General features: G+C 33.8%; 1 protein-coding gene across 5 annotated transcripts in view; it reads left to right on the top strand.

Annotated features, from left to right (window-relative positions):
* The window catches only part of TTC21B (tetratricopeptide repeat domain 21B), a 42,317-nt gene that overhangs the window by 6,000 nt on the left and 13,878 nt on the right, over positions 1–22,439 (top strand). For all 5 annotated transcript variants that reach the window (XM_062578287.1, XM_062578286.1, XM_062578285.1 and 2 more), the window contains 15 exons: positions 1,398–1,555; positions 3,086–3,170; positions 4,632–4,730; positions 5,211–5,403; positions 7,043–7,140; positions 7,613–7,813; positions 9,488–9,617; positions 10,091–10,248; positions 11,666–11,890; positions 12,794–13,032; positions 13,317–13,389; positions 14,439–14,549; positions 16,977–17,115; positions 19,011–19,117; positions 21,784–21,972. In XM_062578287.1, the coding sequence (XP_062434271.1) occupies positions 1,398–1,555; positions 3,086–3,170; positions 4,632–4,730; positions 5,211–5,403; positions 7,043–7,140; positions 7,613–7,813; positions 9,488–9,617; positions 10,091–10,248; positions 11,666–11,890; positions 12,794–13,032; positions 13,317–13,389; positions 14,439–14,549; positions 16,977–17,115; positions 19,011–19,117; positions 21,784–21,972 (2,205 nt within the window). The remainder of the gene's footprint in view (positions 1–1,397; positions 1,556–3,085; positions 3,171–4,631; positions 4,731–5,210; positions 5,404–7,042; positions 7,141–7,612; positions 7,814–9,487; positions 9,618–10,090; positions 10,249–11,665; positions 11,891–12,793; positions 13,033–13,316; positions 13,390–14,438; positions 14,550–16,976; positions 17,116–19,010; positions 19,118–21,783; positions 21,973–22,439) is intronic.

The following is a 22,439-nucleotide window of genomic DNA, read 5'->3' as shown; positions in this document are numbered from 1 at the left end:
AATGTAAAAAAGGTGCTATAGACTAAATACAATCACTCCAACCGTATACTGAGTTTGTTTATACTATAAGAACAAGAAAAACAGGTTTTATTTCTGTATTGATGTATCAGGGATAAGATTTCAGTATACTTGAACGTGTAAAATTCAATGCAAGTTCTTCCTTGTTGCAAGAGACACATGTCAATGTCACAAAATTGCTGTGCATCATCATAAAAAATTGTAGTGGTTAGGTCATGAAACTGCAGTGTTCATAAATATTTTATGATTTTAATTATCACTTCTCCATTTCAAATGTTTTGATTATATTTCATTAAGGTAACAGCCTGACTTTTTTTCTTTACAACAATTTCTATTTCAAAACTTGGTTATATTACAGACATTGTTACTTATGAATATGTTTGTTTAGTCTTCTAAGACTAAATGTAGGCTTCTAGAGAAAATTGCTTAATTAATGAAATTAGACTGATAATCAGAAAAGTATGTATAATAATATTTGAGTATGCATGTCAGCATGGCTGTATGTGGACTACTAAGTTCAATTGCCAGTATATTTCAAATTTAGTTGTGACAATTACTTTGCTGTGGCTTAAACTAACTTGCAGGATGTACTATATTTGTCTATATATAGCTGTACTATATATAGTACAGCTCTGTCTCAAAATATGAAGTAAAATGGCATGTACGTAGTGACCTGGTATGACTGAAACTACTAAGCATTGTAGCACAATTGAGCATCTAAATCCTAAGGTAATTTCTGCTCAGAGGGAATTAAACAAATATTTCTCTAACCTTATTTAAAAGTGATGATCAACACCTGTGGAGAAGCGTTATATTCAGGGTGTCCAATAATGTGCTTTATAATGAAATATTGTTAATTTTGATTACAACAGTGACCTACTGATTGTAGGTTTTCTAGATTCTGCATATCTCAAGGCTTGAAAAATTGTTTAACCTCCTCAGGTTGTGTTCAATATCCTAAAATATTGAGAGTCTTTCTACATAACTATCTGAAAGTTAATAAGGCAGTAATGCCCCTCAGTTACTTTTCAGCTGCATCTGTCTCTTTCTTACATGTAATTGACTGTTAACTTTTAAATACTGTACTGCAGTTACTACTGTTATGGAGGTACCTAGCAAGCCCTGGCTTTTATGTGTCATGTTTTGCTTTTTGATTATTACAGAATCTCTAGTTGTGGATGAGACTGAGGTAAAAATATTATTTAGACGTGTGTGTGTATGTATATGTATTAAAAGAGTGTGTGTGTGTGTGTGTATATATATATTTTTTTTTCTTTTTTGTTGCTAGCTTTTCCAGATTTTCTTGTGAAAGGAGTTCTGAAACTTTTTGCTTTTGTGGGAGTGCAGGCTTTTGATATGACTTCTCTTCATTTCATTAGGCACAGTACTTTGAGATCCGCCAGAATTATTCAGGAGCTCTGGAAACTGTGAACCAGATAATTGCAAACTTTCCAAACTTCCTTCCTGCTTTCATAAAGAAAATGAAGCTACAACTAGCCTTGCAAGACTGGGAACAGGCAGTTGAAACAGCACATAGGTTGAGTATGAAGTAGCATGTCACTAGTTATGTTCTAGCTGTGCCTAGAGATTAATACTTTGAAAATAGGTAGCTGGGTTTTCATTTGTAGTCAAATAATCAGGAAAATATTTGTGTGATATAGTATGTGATACTAAGAAAATTGATCCAGATCATCTAATATATTTTTAGCGTGAATGTCTGAATTTTAAGTAAATCAGTTTTTGAAAGACCCTAGCCTTGCTATTCATGAGAATGCTGCATTGATACGTGGATCGATTTATTTATTTCTTTTTGGAGGGAGTGCAACAGAAGGCGTGTTCTGAAATGAACTTGTGATTCAAAGTGACTGTGGAACAAGTTATAACAGCAGTCTCTGTCAACTTCTTATAACACTGTTTCCTTCGCAGTTTGACTTTTTGGTTTTAAATTTTTTTCCTTTTTGCTAGAGGCATATTAGCAGAAAAAGTTTTAAGATCGTTTAAGGGGATAGATTTTGTGAAAAGCTTTACTCTTGATAAATTCTCTCATAGCTTTATGTATGGTAATATTACATTTTAAAAACTAACCTCAGGAGCCTCAAGTTAATTTAAACAACTTTATTGAAAATGGAGGAGAGCCTTAAAGCAGAGGAGGAAGAGCCTTAAATCCATGTTTAAGTAGTTGGCTCTCTGATTTTCCATGCACTGAACAGTTTTGCATTGCCCAAAGGATCATTTGAGTTTTAACAACTGTTAAAAGTAAGTCATGTCTAAATATAGAATTCTGTACCTAACTTGGCATCTAGTTTGTTGCTACTATTGTTTTTTATATATATATATATATATATATATATATAATCACCCCCTCCCCCCCCCCCCCCCAAAAAAAAAAGACCCTAACCTTTCCTTGCACAAGAAACATGGTCAAACTCAAAGTCTTGGAAACATTTTTTTTTTTTGATAATGGATGCTACAGCTGTTAGGTACCTTGTCAGTAGAAACTTTCAGTTGTTTTGCAGAGCCCTTGAAAATAGAAGGTACTACTTTTTTAAGGTACTATTCCCACATGGATAGTGTGTGAGGTACATTCATCTATGGATGTAAACTCAGTGGGCTGGAACTTTTTTTTCTCTGTAAATATGACCAGGATCTCTGATCAAAAGTAGCTGCATCCTCCAGATTTTTAAACTATGAATTTTCTACTATTTTAAATTATATGGCAGATAGTTCTATAAGAGCTGTAAATAAAGATAATACGAAAACATCTGAATTAGTCCTTTTTAAAAGAATTTTGATGTATATGAAATATCTATATTGAAGAGAGATTCAGATTTTATGCAGTTTAACTGTTTTCCATTGAAAATAGGTTGTATTTTCTCTCAATTTTCAAAGTTCTGGCAGTCCCTCTTAGTATCTAAAACATGAGATGTTTATTTGGGAAAAAAAAAAGGCAACACCCCTCTCCAATATTTTAAACACCTTATTAAAGTGTATTTTCATCTCTTCTAGGATGAAAGAAAACATTGAGCAAAGTTCTTGATTTTGGGGGGGAATTCATCTTTGTTTTTAGACTGTTGCAGAAAGATACTCTCAATATAGAAGCCCTAAGAATGGAGGCCCTGCATTATCTGTGTAGGGAAGGAAATATATCTGAGGTGAGTCTGTTAGCAAACTGTTAAGCAAAACATAGCTTTTGTAGGAGCTAGATCCCATGTACACGATCTTCCTTGTGTCCCTCCCCTTGGATATTCTGTGTGGTTCTGTGTTATACTACATACTTACAGGAGGAGGTAGATGCCAGTATTCTGACCCACGTGACCACTCCGGCTTTTTGTTTTCCCGGTACAGAAGGAAACATTGGCTGTCCAAATACCTTTTACTTCCTGTATGTTCTTTTATAAATTCTTAAGTTATTGCAAGTACGCTGTTCATTTTAAGTATTTTATTAATAAAATAAAGTGAGTTCTTGTGATAAATTTTTGAAAGGGGGTTGTGTTCTATTAACTTAGCTGCAAATCAGATTGTACAGTCCTGTTTTGTTACTCTCTTTTGACAAGGATTTTTTTTATAGGTCTGAGTTTTCTTTAATGTTTCTTTCCTTTTCCATAGATCCCTTTTTGCACAGGAGTGCATATATGGTGGTTCTGCCACTTTCAGGAAATACGTGAATTATCATGAAAAAATCATTGACTAGTTTTACATGTCTCTTATTTTATGAAAATGCTAGTATAGTAAATTTAAATAAATTCTAGATTTAGAAATAAATGAAAAGTTGTTTTGGTGTTTTATAGGGTTTAAGTTTTAGAGGAGAAGATCTGTATTAGGCATTTTTAATCTGCTCTAATGAATTTTTTGAAGTTGTTAATCAAGTTGAAAAGTCTTACTGGGTGCAGTCAAAGGAAATGCAGAAACATATATATTGCATATATATTACAGTAACAATTGTAGATTCCAATTCTTTAAGGCTGTCCAGGAATTTAATAAACTTGCTTAACATCATAAGATGCAAACAGAAGATTCCAGAGTAAAATGTCAGATGGAACAAAGTCCTAAATCTAGGAAGATCACAAAAACCTTAAGTGAGACTTAAACATGATTTAAGTGCCTACATCAAATATCATATAAAAACTTCTAAGCATTTAGGTTCTTATTTCAACCCTAGAGATGCCTGAAGTACCTTATGTGTTTGAGAAGCTATAATGTTTAAAGTGAGAGCATCTAGAAGTGCTTCAGTTTTGCAAAGAACTGAACAGCTTGCATGCCTGTATCACACTGAAGCCCTAGGAAGATTAACAGATCAGGCATTCCTCTGACTGTCTTGCTTCATGGGACTCTTCCCATGAAGAAGAGTATTGGTTTGATCAGATTCAGCTCAAATCAGTCACTTCTGAAGCACAGCAAGAGGATATGTGATGATCTACTCTATTGTCTCTTTATTATTCCAAAGTATTTTTCTAGAAATTCCTGAATAAATCTAACTCCTAACACTGAAGAGTTTTACTTCGAGTTTCAAGATACTTTTACATAGTAAAATATGTGACTAATTTTTAGTGAAAACTTTTCAATTGTCCTAATGCACTTGTTCCTTTTTCTAATTATGGTTCCTTTTTTTCAAGGCTTCAGGAAGACTGGGAGATCTAATTGATGCACTGAACAGATTGGAACCACATAATCCTCAGCTCTGTTGTAAAATGGCTTTAGCCTTCAGTAGAACAGTGAGTGTTCTTTTTCTTATGCAAGATACAAATATCCATACATCCTGATTTTGATTTATTTTCTGGTAGATGCTAAGTGTCCACTATAAACACTTCACAGAGAGTTAAAATAGGTTAACATACGCAGCTTTTGGTGTCTGAAGTTTTTAAGTCTCACATTGTGTGAACTGAAATACTTGTGCCATCTCATTGCAAGGAATGTTTTTACTGCATGTTTTTAAATGAGAAACAGATTTTCACTGAATATACCCTCAAATGTTCACTGACCATATTTTTACCAAATGTAGAAGTGACAATGGTTGGGTAAAAATATTCAAACAACTTTGATTGAGAGAGATGAGATGTTATTGTCTCAATTGCTGCAGCAATACTCAGTGTGCAAACTTTAAAGTAAATCCTGGAGAGATTGTTTAAATTTTTTCTTTCAAAGAAACTGAAAAATGTGAACAGCTTAGAATAAAAGATTATTCTTGTCTTTAGTGTGGCCGCAACCAACTCATCCTTCAACATACACAAACCTTAGTTGAGAGAGCATTTGATTTGGCATCTGATAATGCAGAATTGGCTACTGAACTTGGCTACCAAATGATTTTACAAGGGAAAGTCAAAGAAGCTTTAAAATGGTACAAGACTGCTATGACACTTGATGAAACAAGCGTTTCTGCATTAACTGGTAAGGCCTTATGCTCATTTTTTGTCTGTCTTTTTTTTTTTTTTAAGACTTAACACTACTTTTTGAACTCTTTCTTTTTTACTACTACTGTTGCTAGGAAAAGCTAGGACTAACAGGTAAAGAGCATTGGGCAGTGCTTTCTGTATTGATGTTATGCAGTCTTCATTACAGCAATTATGGTTTCCCCTGTTTGGATCAATCTTTTGGTTTTTCTTTTCAAAAGAGAAACTTTTCTCCTTTCAATTAGAACTCTTAAAGTAATGGTAAAGATCAGAGATTTGTGACAGACATGTGAGTGTGTGTGTGTATATATATATATATATATATATGTATATATATAATCTCACACACCTGTGCTTGGACAGTTTTTAATATGAAAACATTTATTACATTTTTATTAATAAAGTGTTTAAATTGGCAAATTACACTCTGAAGTAGACATTATACCATTCCACTGTGTTTTAGTACAATGCTTACATGGTCCGAGACTGGAGAGCTCTTACGCACTAGAGAGAGAACTTAAGGTCAATTGACAGAATCATAGAATCGGTAAGGTTGGAAGGGACCTCCAGAGATCATTTTGGCAGGGTCACCTAGAGCATGTTAGACAGGGTTGCATCCAGGCGGGCCTTGAAGATCTCCAGAGAAGGAGACTCCACAACCTCTCTGGGCAACCGGTTCCACTGCTCTGTCACTCTCACAGTGAAGAAATTCCCCCTCATGTTCAGGCGGAACTTCCCATGCTTCAATTTCTGCTCACTGCCTCTTGTCCTGTCACACAGGACAACTGAAAAGAGTTTGTCCCCATCCCCTTGACACCCTCCCTTCAGGCACTTATACACGTTGATCAGATCCCCCCTCAGTCTTCTCTTCCCCAGGCTGAAGAGGCCCAGCTCTCACAGCCGTTCCTCAGAGGGCAGGTGCTCCAGCCCTCTGATTGTCTTCGTAGCCCTACGCTAGAAGAACAAGCTATTATCTTCCATGTCCGTGGCTAAGACTAGGGTAAATGTTTATGCAGATGTCTAAATTAAAGAAACAATTCAAAATATCTGAAACTTACTGTAACTTAGGATTTGAGGTATGCACATACATCTTTTGGAAAAAAAAAAACACTTTTGATTAAAAACCCAATTGCTATCAAGAAAATGAACAATAAACTTTGCACACTTGCATCACAGCATTTTCGCTGCATTCTTCTCCATGACTGTGCCATTGCCTTCTACTTTGATATCAAAACAATATTAAAAACTTAGTGTTCGGGGGAAGGGGAAGAGCTGTCTCGTTTTTGCTTTTTGTACATGTTCTGAGGTTTGGAAGGCATGGTTTACATTGTTTAATCATAGAGCAAAATAAAGATAATGCTTTAACTTTTTAATACGAGGAATGAGATCTGTCTATGCAACTATTTTATAGCATTGCATATAGTAATGTATTGGTTATACATCATCTAGTCTAGGTATTTTTAAGTATGTTACCCTTAAATCTTGATCTATTCTTTTTCTTATCACCACTTTATTAAAAGGCTGAAGAGTTTGCAGTGTACAGAAAAGCTAGTTACAGGAAAAATTACTTTTGGAGAACAAAGTCTGTGTTCAACTATGAAGATGAATCTAAAATAAAATGTTTTAATCTGTTGCAGGAATTATTCGCTGTCAGCTAACACAGGAGCAGTTAGAAGACGCAGAGCAGCAGTTGGAATTTCTTAATGAAATTCAACAATCCATTGGGAAATCTGGGGTAAGAGATGTTTTGCTTCATTAAAATACTTCAATTACAATCTGAATTTTGGTCCTACTGATGCTATCTAGCTTATGTTCTATGTTCCATATTTCTATCACTTGAGCAGAGGTTGCTTAATGCAGCGCCATTTTATCTAATTTTCATTTTCCCCTATCAATCTAAGTTAATGTGTTACTTAACTTTACAACACAAAACTCTTTTCTTATTTAAACTTTATTTCAATCTTCAGAAATAACAGAGAGGGAGGTTACTAATTATTTTCAAGATTTTGCAGTTAGAAAGCTTTGTAGCTTCTTGCACAAACTAAAGGAATGCTTTGATACAATAACTTTTGATGTCATTTACAATGAACATCTTAAATATTTCTACATATAAAGAAGAAATGGCTAATGCTAATAATTACTTACTACTGTATGAGTAAAAGATGCATGTATCTGGAATGCTGAGAATGTTCTGTTTTTTTCTGTAGGAATTATCTTTCTTGCGTGCAGTCTTAGCTATGAAAAAACATAAGAGACAAGAGGAAGTTATTCCCTTATTGAATGATGTTCTGGATACTCACTTCTCGTCTTTGCATGGTTTTCCTCTTGGTGTGGAGTATTTTGAAAAATTAAATCCCGATTTCTTGCTAGAAATTATTACGGAATATCTTAACTTTTGCCCAGCACAGGTAAGCAGCCATAGACCACATCTGTATGAAAATAGGAATTATTCTTGGATTTTACTTTGAGATCACTTAGCTATGAAGCAAAGATTTAGAAGACTTTCCCCTTCAAAATGTGAATTTATATGAAGTAAGAAGTTTTGTATTTTATCACTTTTTAATCTGAAATTAGGAAAATATCTTTTGTGAAGTGAGCAAGATGCAATAATGATATTTGAAGAAAATTCGGGTATAGGTTTAATAAACAGCATGTTTTTTTTTTTAATATATCATTTGGTCAGGAGACTATAACAATACAATGAATAGAACTATCTTAATATGAAGCTTGGATGTTCACAATGTGATTATTCTGTTCTTGAAATATTTTATCAGCTGAGGATATCTTTCTAGTAAACATATGTTCCATTTTCACTTTGGTTCCTTTTTTTTTTTGGTGCAAGTCAGCAGAATACTATTTTTTTTCTTCTGTTCTTAAATTTTTATTAATCCTAAACAAAAATCTTCCTTACTTAAGCAGCTAACTTTCTGTAACTAAATTTACGAATTAAATTGCCAGTGTTGGCAATTGTAGAGCTTCATAAACTGAATAGGACCTGACATCTCTAAAGCAGGAAAGGAAAACATTCAAATTTTCTCAAAGTATGTTCCTTAAAATAGATTCTTTCTCTGAGAGAAGACTTTGTTATCCTGTAGTTTAGCAGAGTTATAATTATAGCTGCTAATTTTAGAACCTTCCTCAACATATTTGCTTATGTACAATTTTAATATCTTAGCAGCAAATTAATAGTTTTCCATTCTTATGCTCTGTCACACCATCTGTAATGAAATGACATTGTTTGAAAGCCTAAAACTATAATAGCAGTGTCAATGTCTTCTAATTTTGTATGCAGATGAAGATAGCATAAAAAAGCAATGTCATTCCATTAAGTAAACCTTATTTGAAGATTTCCCTTGGGTACTTTCCAGAATTAATCAATGGTGATGATGGTTTTTTAGCTTTCCAAGCTAAAAAGTTTTATTTCCAATAAAACTGTTTTTGAAATTATTGTCCATAGTAGGATCTGTAAAAGATAAAAGAAAACCTCAGAAAAATCTTTTTATTACAAAAAGAGGAGTTTGTGACATTAGAAACTGAGCAATATAGTCACATAGTGGAGCCTTCCATTTTGATAGCAGAGGATTGCTGCTCCCTCAGGGCATGTGTCCTGAGCAAATGTGTTAGCTGTGAACAGAAGGCCTCTTCTTTGGTTGTATACAACTGATTCCTTTCAAGGAACTAATTAAAGCAGTAGAGGGAAATGAACAGCATTTTTAATACAAGCGACTAATATGTCGTACATTGTACTAGCAGTTTATATGAGAGTAACTATTTCTCAAATGCTATTTTCAGTTGCTAGTTGTGTGGATATGTTCTGTGGAATGAAATGAGGGCAGGAGGGATAGGTCTGACCCAGTATCTTTTCTTCTCATCCTTCTGGTCATTCCAGCTTGATTCTCCTTAAATTGAATTCATATTACCATTATGTAAAAACATTTGACGTGGTAATTCAGTATATGGGCAAACATTGACTCTATTTAGCTTCTGTCAAATTTGAGTTGTTAGATTTTCCTTGGAGTGAGGCTATTTTGTGTTCTTGTTGATAATCTGTTTTTTTTTTTTTTTTATTTTTTTCCCCCTAGCCTGCAAGTTCTGGGCAGTCGCCTTCACCACTTCTCAAGCATTGTGCCTCTGTTCTTGAAACTGTGATAAGAACTGTGCCAGGTCTTCAGCAAGCTGTCTTTTTAATTGCAAAGGTGAAATACTTGTCAGGTAATACTTCAGCTAGTTTGTCACCCTTTATATGAATTCAATGAATGAAATTACTTGTGTGCTTCTAAACCTTAATCATAAAGAATAGAATATTTTTTTCTTCCAGTGTAGTGTGCTGCATTACAAGTAAGTGAAGAGCACGTGCATTTTTTTGTGTATGATTTTGTGATTATTCTAAAATGCACATCTAAAGATATAGAGATATGGTATTGTTACTTCCTCTATTGTTTCCAAAACCCCACAATTATTGAATGATTTAGGGGTGGGACACTGGGAATAAAAATCTTGTCTCTGACTTGGCTTTGATTTCAGTTCTTTAAATTAAAAAAATACTTCATATGTGAGTTCTTCCATTAAATGCCCACACTTATGAAAAAAGTTATAAATTTTTGAAATACAGAGGTTAAAGGTAGAGTATTTATTCATTGTTTACTACAACCTATTTTTTCTCTTTCCTCCTTTTAATCTCTTAGGAGAGATTGAAGCCGCCCATAATAATCTACGTCACTGCCTTGAAAGGAATCCTTCTTATGCAGATGCACACCTACTGATGGCTCAGGTTTATCTGGCTCAAAATAATACTAAACTGTGTTCTCAATCCCTAGAACTCTGTCTGAGCTACAATTTTGAGGTAAGTTAGACAAAAAAAAAAAAGTTCCCTGTACATTTTGGATACAGTAATTTTTTTTTAACATTTTTTTTGACTCTTTCACTGCAAGTTCCGTATCTAAATGTTTATATGAACATGGAATCTGAATATTTATCAGAGAAATGACTATTAGGACAAAACTAATCACCTCTGCAACATATAGAAATTGTCTTGGAAAACAAGAGAAAGAAATAGTAGCTTTTTCTCAAATCCTTACAGAAGTGTTAAGAATAAGTTACATAAACTGAATTTGTAGTTCCAGACAAAACTTGCTAAAGAGTCGTTAAAAGCCTACATAGAAGGACTTGAAAAATGACCGAGTGTCATTTCTAAACTTCTTGCCCAGGTGTACAGTTACTGATGGAGATAAGCACAGATTCATGAGGAGGTGAGAAAGGGTCTGTTACTACTTCCTGGCAATTCATGCTGCTCTAAGCACTTGAAGTGATAAGAGAAGTAGCCATATGGCTATATTGGTCTTCTATTAACATCACATCTTTGTTCATCTTTTCTGTCCCTTGGGGCAGCAAATCTGGTAAATCAAGCATTGTTGTAGAAAAAATAACTTCTGCTATTTTGGAGTGGTCGTCTCTAGTTTCATTTATTGTGGCCAATGCATTGCAGTATTGGATTTTTTTTTTTTTTAATTGACATCAATGGAATTTTTTACGATTAACAATGAATTAGGACTACTGTACTTGGCACTCTGTAGGATTAATTTGTGCTAAATCTCTAGAGAACAAGTACATGCTTAGGATGTACAAGTACACTCTTAGATGAAATACAGAGCAAGCTAGCTTATTTCCTTACGGGGAAAAAAAAGGGGTCTCATATTAGTCTCTTGCTCCAAGTGATCACAGAAGACTGAAGGATAACTACCCAATCATGAGATGCTGAGGAATTTGCAACCTTGTACACAGTAGCATCTCTATTAATAGAGTTTTGGGTTTTTTTCCATGTGAAAACTTTGTTTTTAAGAAGGTGGAGAAATGGCAAGCGGGACTTATGCCAAATAATGATCATGTATTGCCTATACTATTTTTTTTATTAATAGCCTAATAAGAATGTGTGCTGCAATGTGAGATGCTCAAAATCCCTTAAATTTCTAACTAGCTTGAATTAATTGTAGTGCATGTTTTCTGTCCCCAAGTCTTATGTCATGAAGCAGTCTTTGATTATTAAACATTTAATTACTGATTTACATACTCTTTGAAAATTGTAATGTTTTCATTAATAATTTATTGAATTTCAAACTGGACATACTGGGGGAAAGAAACTAAGATTAATATTTAGGAGAGAAAGAACAGTAAATGGAAACCTTCTTTCAGAGAGCTTTATACAGAGAATATTATACATAAAGTGAAATCTAAAAACTCTTCAGCTAATTATTTTTTTTTAGGTGAGAGAACATCCTGTTTATCACTTAATTAAAGCACAAACCCAGAAAAAGATGGGAGAGCTATCAGAAGCTATTAAAACCTTACAAATGGCAAGGAGTTTACCTGGAATGAGGAAACCTACAGCTTCCTCAAAAGCCAAAGCAAAAAGAATTGAAATTGATGCCAGTGATCGTGTGTCTGTCTTTCTAGAACTAGTAGAAGCTCATCGTTTGAATGGAGAACCGGTATGATAACTAACTTGAGTAATACAAATATGTGAAAACAATTCTCTTTTTCTATTAACGGAAGTGTCTGTCCTCATTAGTTCAAAATAGAAAACCATTGCTGCTTTTATCAATAGGATTTCCTAGGGACAATGCCAAGGACATGTAATATCTGACTTGATGTTTTATACCTTAAATTCTACCAAGGGAAAATCTGAAACAAAATGTTCAGATATGATTTTTTTTTCAAAAGTTGCATTAACACTTTTCAAGTATTATGTGTATTTTCGTACGTTATATAGTATGTATCATTATACATCCATTTCAAGTATATGCTATAGACTTCATTGTGTTTGCAGGTGCTTTGTTTGAGTCTGCAAGTCCCTTTTTTAGTTTTGAGAAGGGGCTACTGTCAATTTTTTCTTGTTAGCACTGACAGCAGAACAGGTATCTATATGCCATGAAAAATATTTTAGATAATGACCTTACTTCAGTGTAGTAGTACTGTCTACCAACTGGATCTTAATATGCAGTTGGACATAACATATGTATAAGAATATACCATAATCCATAGAATCATATAGTTAGAAGGGATCTTCAGAGGTTATCTAGTTTCACCTCCTGCTCAAAGTAGCTTTCTCAGCATTACCCAGTTGAATTTTGAGTGTGTCCATGGACACACTCAATGATTTTTTTAAATCCACACTTTTTTTTAATAATTCATTTTATAACTTTCATTTATAAAATTAAGAGAAAAGTAACATTTCTCTACTTTTTAGATGCATTAAGCAAAATAAATGGGGACACCATGATTTGATTTATTGGTGTCCTTTTGTTTAATGTGCACAGTCATCTCTTTGAAAGTGTATTTATTTTTGGCTGCTTAACGACAAGAAATAACTCTATTGGTTTTATTATTTGCAGCATGAAGCTGCTATAGTACTGCAAGATGCTATTAATGAATTTTCTGGAACTCCTGAGGAACTAAGAGTCGTGATTGCCAATGCAGACCTGGCACTTGCTCAGGGAGATGTAGAACAAGCATTAACTATGCTCAGAAACATTACACCTGAACAGCTTTACTTTGTACAAGCTAAAGAAAAAATGGCAGACATTTATCTTCAGTGCAGAAAAGATAAGAAGTTATATGCTGGCTGCTATAGGTAAAAGTTTGTGGTGTGTGTTTTGGTTTTGTTAGATGTTAAATGATAGCATTCTGTTAGCTCCTATTTCACTTTTCTACTAAAATAAGGCAGCAATACTTATTTAAGTGTTGTAACGTTCAAAATAGTAATTGGTGTTTGTTTTTGAAATATGTGGGTTTTTTATTTCGGGGGGGGGAGGACAGGCAAGGGGGGTCTCTAGGGGATAAAATTGGCCTACTTTATTGTTTATCTCCTGGTACTGGTATGTTAAAAATGAGCAAGATTCTGTCTTCTGTTTCTAGAGACCTGGTAGAAAAGCTGCCAAGCGCTCATACCTATCTCCTTCTTGGTGATGCATACATGAATATCCAAGAGGTAGGTGCTTGCTAGAGATGAATGGGATGACTGAGTCATGGCCAAAAGTCATTGGCTGACTTTGGCAAGTTGAGACCAAGTAACATACTCATATGAATAGGTAATTAGCAAACAAAATGTGCTTAACGTTGTAATTTTTTTTTACTTGCAATAAGTGTTTTATATTCAAAGAAAAAGATGCTGAAAATGCATATCTTCTAATAACTGAACGGTGGAAAGTCAAGGAGAGAATTCTATCTTGAAGAATACTTATTTGCCCATAAGATGAATTATGAATCTAAAGTGAGAGCTAAATCTAATTCAGAAAGAAGTTGGAGATGTTTAGAAGATTCATGAAACTTAGAATATATCTAGTTAAATTAGTTCATATATTGAAAATTATTTTAAGCTCTGTTGATCTTAAATTATTGAATTCCTTCTATAGCTTTCCAGTTAATCAACAAAAGGGATGTCATTCAGTATTTGTAAAAGAGACAGTGTAGTGAAATAGACATAAGAATTTGAAAGATGTGCATCTGAGTTCAGATTTTGAAAGGATATGTTGGCTTGGGACATACAATTAATTGTTTAGATGACTGTTCTAGTTTTGGGAATCACAGGTGATTAACGATCATTTGGGTATTAATGCTTGTTTTTCTCCTTAATAATAAGTAATAAGGCAAAGGGGAATTTGCTTGCTCAGTATCTCTACTATGACAGAGCTGGAGGAGAGAAAAGACTGATCTTCCAATACATTTAAGAAGTTTGTTTGTCCTTTATGCTATATTGTAGTGAAGTTGTAGAGGAGCCACAGTGGCAAAAGAATCTAACGTTAATTCAAACTCATTTGTTTGCCAGATCCTCTGCATGTTCTGTTTTAACATGAAAATGTATGTTAAAATGGATTTTAGTTTTCTGCAATCTTGTTGCGATCTTTCTTCTCTCAGAAGTATTGCAGCTTATGAATAACTAGTACTGGAATTCATTCTTGGTAGTCTCAGAATTTGCTTTCTTCACAAACTTTTTTTCTTAATTTTTGAATTCTGTGGTTTTGTCTGTTACTTTTTAAGCCTGATGAAGCTATAGAAGTCTATGAGCAGGCCTTGAAGAAAAATCCCAAAGATCCAGCTTTAGCAAGTAAAATTGGAAAAGCCCTAATCAAAACACATAACTACTCAAAGGTATGTAATAAATACTGCATTAGACTAATCAAGTATTATATCTGTTATTGTTAACATAAGAGTTTTGCCTTCATTTTATTTTCATTTTATTTTCAGGTTGAGTAGAAAGAAGCATTTCACTTTACAGCACTCTTGATCCTGAAAATAATTTTGTAGGTTCCCTTTGAAATACTTCATGAAAGTTAATTTCAGGCAACTTTTTCATTCTATGTACTGTGTATTTTAGGACAATCTAGGAAGGGAGCAAGGCTATAATGTTAGGGGAAGGGTGTGATGTAGCCGCAGTGCTTACATACAGGAATGGAGAACTTGAGTTTTTTCATGTCTTGTTTTTATCTCCCTGAGCTCTATAATGCCATGTTTTTAAATAGTCTCTATTGCCAAAAAGACTTAACATTTTTTGTGTTCAGTATTGTTCTTCACATGTGATGTGAAAGAAGCTGAGAGGTTTTTTTCTGTTTTGGAAGAAGCCAACATCTTCTCCAGCTGACAGCCACTTTCTTCCATATAAGTGGCATATAAGTGGCTTTGACGTGGGCTGATAGATGTGCTCACATTGCAGAAAAATGTGTGTCAGGTTTCTACCTTTCAATACTTGCATTTCTCTTCCTAGTTGCACATATTGAAGTAACAAACACAAAATGGGTACAGAAAGTACATGAACTTCCTGTGACCAGCCTCAAGCAGTGACTGAGGAGTTCTGTCACACTGAAATTCCAGCACAGGTTTCTGTTACCCAAATGAGTGAAATATTCAGTGTTTTATACCAGGGAAGGTACAAGTTTGATATTTTTCATATGTAACCTGGTTCTTGAATACATGTTTTTCCTAATCTTTGATACTCCGTGTGATCAATCAGTGGCACTATTGCTGCTAATTAACAGATAGAATTCTGGTGAATAGATCTTTGCAGAATATCTTCTCAGATACTAATAGCATTGTGTTCAGATATGAAAGCTGATTATATTATATTTTTTGCATGAGACAAGAAGTGAACTAGAGTGTGGTGTGTGTTCTGACTTGAATTTGAGTGTCTGCATTGCCAGGTGCAAGAGTCATGCAGCAACATGTATTAGCAGCAGCCTCCCACTACCTTCTGCCATTAGAGGTGATCAGAGCTATGTGTCAAACTTGTGAACAACTTGTAACAGGCTTGCAATTGGTATGAGTTTGGGCCTGCACTCAAAATTGTGGTTAAGTAGTTCTTTGTTGACCCAGTCATGTTACCTCTTCTAGCCTTGACATTGGCTAGGAGAGTAGTAATAGAAGCTTTTAATTTAAACAGGAAAATTTGGAGGAGGATGCTTATAGGACCAAATGGTGTTATTTGGGTAACACTCAACTGTTTGAGTGTCCAGACTGCATTGTATGTTTAGAAGAGTTAGAATATTCGTCAATATTATAGCAGTCAATATTATAAGCAGCTCAGTACATCGTTCCTGGCTTGCTCAATGATACTTCGGGAACTAACTAATGCACAGTGAGGACATGTATTAGGCCTGTTCAAGCATTTTTTCTATTTTAAAGCAATAAAAGTTAATAAAATATTTCAAAATAATTTTGGAAATTTATTTTTTCAACATAATTCCAGTTCCAATTTTCCTTTCAGCTAGTAAATCAGTGTTTTCAAATGTATACTTCCAGTAGCCAGGAACTGTAGTTGATACTTTAATCTTGCAAGTAGCATATTCGTAGTTACTTGAGAAATTCAGAAGATATTGACATACATAAGAAAAGTTAGAAATGCTTGTAAACAAAAGATTTTTGCCTCTTCTATTTGGAACTACTGCAATGAAACCTAAAGCAATATCTGATTTCAAGACTATTTAAGTTATTACAAACTTCTTTGTAATCTAAGGTAAAAAGCTATTGAGACAAACCACTGCTTTTTTTTTTGAAAAAAATGTCTATTTTTCTCATAGATTGTCACTTCTTAACATTATTTTAAAATATAAACTAGACTAGAATGACCTATTTCTGTTCAGTTATAGTTTGTTTTATTACCTTTTCATGACTTCTCTTATCTTCATGTTTTGCAGGTAGACTTAGGTTTGGGAAGATGCTTGTCTTTGAAATTCAAATTCTGCTTTATTATTTACCAGTCTGACTGGACTTAAACAGTTCTATCAGCTAATGAAAATGTAGCTGCATCAGCAGCAATCCTGTCAAAATAGAATGACAGTGTGGTTTTGTTAATGCATATTTACTGAAATGTGGGCTCTGGTTATTCTCTTTGTCTTTAATTTGGCATTTCTAAGTTTTTTGAAAGCCTTAGTTAGCAACTAAATGCCATTCTTTTAGTATAGTATTTATTTAAAAATACTTGGTTACAATAGGAGTGAGAAAAGTAGATATGTCATTAAATAGCTAAGTAGCAAGGTAATTGTCTTTTTAAAAACTCTTGGTTTTTTTGTTTATTCCTTTTAGGCAATCAGTTACTATGAGGCTGCATTGAGAAGTGGTCAACAGAATTACCTTTGCTATGATTTGGCTGAGCTTTTAATGAAATTGAAGCAGTATGAAAAGGCAGAAAAAGTACTTCAGCAAGCTTTAGATCATGAGCCTGGTACGAATGCCATTAACTTACAACAAAACATTCAACGGGTGCTGTTCTTATTTTCTACGGGACTGTGAGGAGTGAAGAAGGTCAACGTAAACACTTTATTTGAACTGTAAACCACCTGCAACTGTTAAGTGAAAACTTTTAAGTAGAATACTCTAAACATTATTCTTACTTAAATGTGCTTTTGTCTGGACTTCTAAACTTTGGTCATCTTCTGATATGTAATTTAGCCCGGTAGATACAATACTAGAGCTCCAAGGGGACAAGATACTTTCTCTTCCTTGGTTACAGATGTCCTGGTTCTGAATTGATCAAGAACAGATGAGTCACTGCTGCTGTTGGGAACAGTTGTTCAAGTGGCTAATGCTGCTCAGCATCCTTCAGGGAAAAGAGGTTAAACTAGATTCAAATAGCTGTTAGGACCTTACTTTACTCCATGTTAGGTATATGCACTAACAAAGCTAAAACTTCTTTTTTTCTTTTCTTTTTTTTTTTTTTCTTAAAAGACTATTAAGAAATGTTAAGAGATGTTTATTGTGGTAAGCAATTAAGCAAAAAGGAGTCTTGCAGTAGTTTAATTCTAATATTTAGTTATTGAGGATACTTGAGTAGAGAAACAAATAGTGTTACAAAGTCTTGTTATCAATCCCTGTGGTAGGCTTTTCTTATGTCACTGTTTTACTAATCTTTCAGACTGTGCAGGGAAGTGTTTGTTTTCTGTCTTGTTTTTTTTTTTTTTTTTTTTTTTTTTCTAAAAAAACAAAAAATCAAACCACTGTTCTGAAGTCTTATTCCTGTCTTAAGCCCTTTCGTGGCTCTGGCTAATCCAATAATCATATGCTAGACTAAGTTTGATCTCTTAGTAAAGATAAACCAGCATTCACTAAAGTAAATATAGCTTGCCCCATGTACTTTAAAATCTTCCATCTCATAATGAAGCAAAAAGTACACAAATTGGAGTTCTTTCATTTCTTGTTTTTTCTTGTGGAGCATGTGCATGTGTCTGTCACTGACTGAGTTGTTCCTGTAGGTGAAGTACAGAACAGTTAATTATTTTTTGTAGAACTTCAAAACTATGTCCTTTGGAAGAGAAAAATGAAATACAGGAAATATACTAGAGGGAATAATTTCACGTGGTTAAGTACCTGGGCTAATCTCTGACTTAAAATATTCTGTCGCAATGACAACACTTTAAAGACTGTTTGCGAAGTTCAGTACAATGTTTTTTTAAAAAATACGTAGGTTTTGGTGGTATTTAAATAGGTATTACTTTGTCAGTAGATTAAAATTAATACAAACTAGGGGAGTTTAAAAATAACTTATTATTCAAGAATTATTTTATGCATCTATATTTCAACCACTAATCAAAAGTAGCTTACTGCTTTTTGAGTAGATGCTAAAATATTTGTTAGAATGTCTCTGTTCATGTCTTTCTCAGACTCTAGCAAAAGGAAAGTAGTTTGAGATCTGACTAAAACTTCATGATAAGATTGTATGTTTTTTGTGTACAGTTACATGCTCGTCAAATTTGTTAGAACGTTTTTCATTGCCTTAGGGGAGGTTTTATAGAAGACATATCAGAAGCAGCTTTGCTTCTGTTGTCAATTTTCATCAAAAGCCTTTCTCTTTATGTATTTCTGAGAATGCAGATAGATTAATGTATATTTTACTGTATGCTTTCTTACGGGTTTTCAACATCTTTCTGCCTTAAAGCTCACTCTGTTTATAGGTATGTAATGCTTACTCCTTCCATTACTCCAAGCATAGTCAAATCACAGTGTTAAACACTTTAAATGTGAGCTGCAAACTTTTTATTTAAACTTTTTTCTGGAGCTTCATGGTGTTTTGAATTTCCCGTGTTCATTTCTTGAAATAATCGTATTTGTTTAATGTTATAGTTAATGAATTGCCTTCTCTGATGGAAGATGGACGTTACCAGACTCTTCTGGCAAAAATTTACAGCAAAATGGATAAGAATGATGAAGCTATTGTTTCCTTACAACAGGTAAAGGAAGGGAAAAAGGGGAGAAAAAAAAAACAAGAAAAGCCTGTATTGTCTTCATTTTTTTTTTTATCCTAGGTTCTAACTATAACATTTTTGGAATGAGGAAAAATTCATACATGGTAGTGATAAACCACCAGCAACTGAAATAACCACAGTGATTTCATATCAGTGACTGATATGAAATGTAAAGAACATAAATGATCTGAAAAAAGCTTCATTTTGTTTTCTATATAATCTGAATTCCAGATCAGAATTCAAAATACCACTGGAAGCCTGGGTTCATAGTATAAGGTGTTGGATGTTTTATGTGGTCTCTTTCTCTTGTGAAGCATAGTTTATACAACTATGAAGACAGCTAGCTTACATAGCTTTAGCTCAGAACAGAAGTCACAGAATAATCTGGGATAGCTTTCAGTGGATGCCTGTTACCTTGTGGTATCCTTATTTTTTGTGCTTTTTGTGTGTTCCCTTTTTTCCTCCCTAAGGATAACATTAATAATAAGGTCTGTTAATTGAAGAGTTGAATACTGTAAACAGAATGAGGCTCGAAAGGAGCAAAGCTGGAAGCTAGAGATAATTTTGTCTATTCAAAAGTAATTTCTCAGCACACAAATACTAAATGCGTCAAGGACTCTTTTTTTTTTCCTGTAAATTGTTCTATGTAGGAAAACTAAGATGATATATCAGTACGTTTTGCTCTTCCATTACACCTTAACTCCATTACACAAACAGAAAGTCTTGGTAACACATGAGCATCGAGAAGAGTCAGTCAGAGATTGGTTGGATAATTTTACATAAGAAATAGTCATATATTAAATTGCTCTATCATTTTGAGATTTTTATCTCCTCTTTTTCTTTTGTCACTGTTTTTGTTACTGGCCTCATTACTGGCCTCACAACTATTCTTCGTTGTATCCACTTTTTCTCCTGCTTCATTCTGCCTCATTTCTACAGGAACGTAGGTATTCTGATGATTTCAGTAAGAGCACCTGCACAATCATGTTATTACCTCTTTTGTTAAACAATTTTCTTCCCTTGCTTTTGAGTGATATTAGAATTTCCCCCCCGATTTTGCAATATCTGTTTATTTTGGTTCCCTGCCAGGCAAAAAGGTAGGGAAGAGGAAAAAGCAAAAGGTATTAGAGCTTCCATCTCTCCAACTTGTGAATTTTTAAATGAGTGAGCAGCCCCTCTCAGATTTGATTTCAAAGTTGAGATAGCGAAGCTCCCCCTCTGTGCTCAAGCAGTCCTCTATCTCATGCATACTAATTGAGTAGAATTCCAGTTGAAATCAAAGAGAACAGATCAGGTATAATCAGAATTGGATGTAGCAGTTCCCTTATTTGAGATCTTATTCTTGCAGGGCATCTGATCTGATCTTAAGAGTGTTACTTCCTTGCTTCTGCTATAACCTTCTTAATTGCTCCGTAATGAAGAACTTCCAAAAAACCCCTCCTCTTTTTTTTTCTTTTTTCTTTTTCTCTTTTTTTTTTTTTTTTTTTTTTTTTGCTGAGTTTTCTGTACTTACAACTTCAAAGGTCAAAATTCCTTTGTTGTTTGTCCACCTTAAAAAAAAAAAAAAAAAAAGAAGAAAAAAAGACATTATGTAGCACTTCTATTGAATAATTTTTATGTTATGAAATAGACTTGAAAAAGCAAGTTATTAACAGGAACCCACAGAACTGTAGGGTTTGTGTGCCAAAACATTGCTTTTCTCTGTAACAGGCTTTGTTCGATGTTCTAGGCCACCATTTTTGTTATTGCAACTCTTTGTTATAGTTTGGAGCATGATCGTTTAAATTGGAGAAGACATTAGTTATAAATAATGCAAGACCTTAAAAAAAAGGAAATAACACATTTTTAATGGTTTATATCTTAATTGAAATTAATGCATTAGCCCTGAATATTAGTAATATATAACTAATCCATATGATCACAAGAGTGACTTCAGTTTTAAGTATCACTGCTGCCATTACTACAGAGACAGAGATTGAAGGACAGTCCTCATTTACCTTTGGTAGAGATATATATATATATATATATGGATATCTATCTATCTATCTATCTATCTATATATATATCTATATATATATATATATATATATATACACATGTGTGTGTGTGTGTATGTGTATATATATATATACATATTTTTTTTTCCCTAATAAAAGTTAGGGAAATCCATGCACAGATGTACCTGAGGGTTTTTGTTCATACCACCCTTTTTCATCAAGTATGTAGGGGATAAACTGGAAACTTCCCTTGGCTTTTTGTTTTAATGTCCTGTTCTTACATATCACAAAAATGAATGGTTACCTCAAAAGTACCTTATATGAAGTATAGGTTTTTGATTGGGAAATATTGTGTTAGCATATAGTTGTAATAAGGAATGTTTTAGAAAAAAATGTTGGGATTTTGCGTTTTTGGCAATGTTAAACACTAGGTTGCTTTTCAGTGTTTTTAATGTGGCTTTTGGGAAAATGAGGCAATTTAACGTGTTGGAGGAGACATATTTGGGGTTTTTTGTTTTGCTGATTTTTCTTTTGTGAAGCAGGGGGTTACATTTGGGGGTTATATTCATAAAATGCAGGAGAAGTTGCATTTATAGGCTTGTAACATTCATTCCATTGAAAAATTTTGATTCTTTATTCTTCTCCCTCTACTAGGCTCGGGAATTACAAGCCAGAGTACTTAAACGGACTCAAATAGAACAGCTGGATGCAGTTCCTGCACAGAAACAGTTAGCAGCTGCAATTTGTGCTGAGATTGCAAAACTTTCTACAGCCCAGCGAAACTATGAAAAAGCAATTAAATTTTACAAAGAAGCTCTTGTTCACTGTGAAACCGATAACAAGGTCAGTCTTCCCACTGGCTATTTTACATTGCTTTTCATTCCATCATTATATCTAAAAAATATTTTTCCAACTATCCTCAGCATAGAAATATATTCAAGTTATGTCTGCTTTATGATGTATATAAAACTTACAAATTTTTTGTATTATTTCTACTTTGAAGTTTCTTCTTGTTTGGTTTGATAACTTTATTTACTACTAATTCCTGTCTGTTTACACAAATTTCTGATTGAAGTGGTTCTCTGCATTCACTTTGAATTGTCTTCATGCACCAGATAATACACCTGTTTTCATGCACCAGTGGAGGACATCTAAGGTCGAGTAGAGAAATAGCAGAGATTGTGCCAGTCCTGCTTGTTGCCTGTGGTCTGGAAGTTCAGTTCAGTCAGTTCAGATAGCTTGCTTTCTTCTTCTGTGTGTTTTAACAGTTTTAGACTTGTAACTGTACTTGGTAGTGTGCTGGTTTTAAT

Source organism: Rhea pennata, chromosome 6 (genome assembly GCF_028389875.1).
Source record: "Rhea pennata isolate bPtePen1 chromosome 6, bPtePen1.pri, whole genome shotgun sequence".
In the NCBI taxonomy this organism is placed as follows: domain Eukaryota; kingdom Metazoa; phylum Chordata; class Aves; order Rheiformes; family Rheidae; genus Rhea; species Rhea pennata.
Note: the sequence above shows the minus strand (reverse complement) of the source record. Positions and strands in the feature narration are given on the sequence as shown.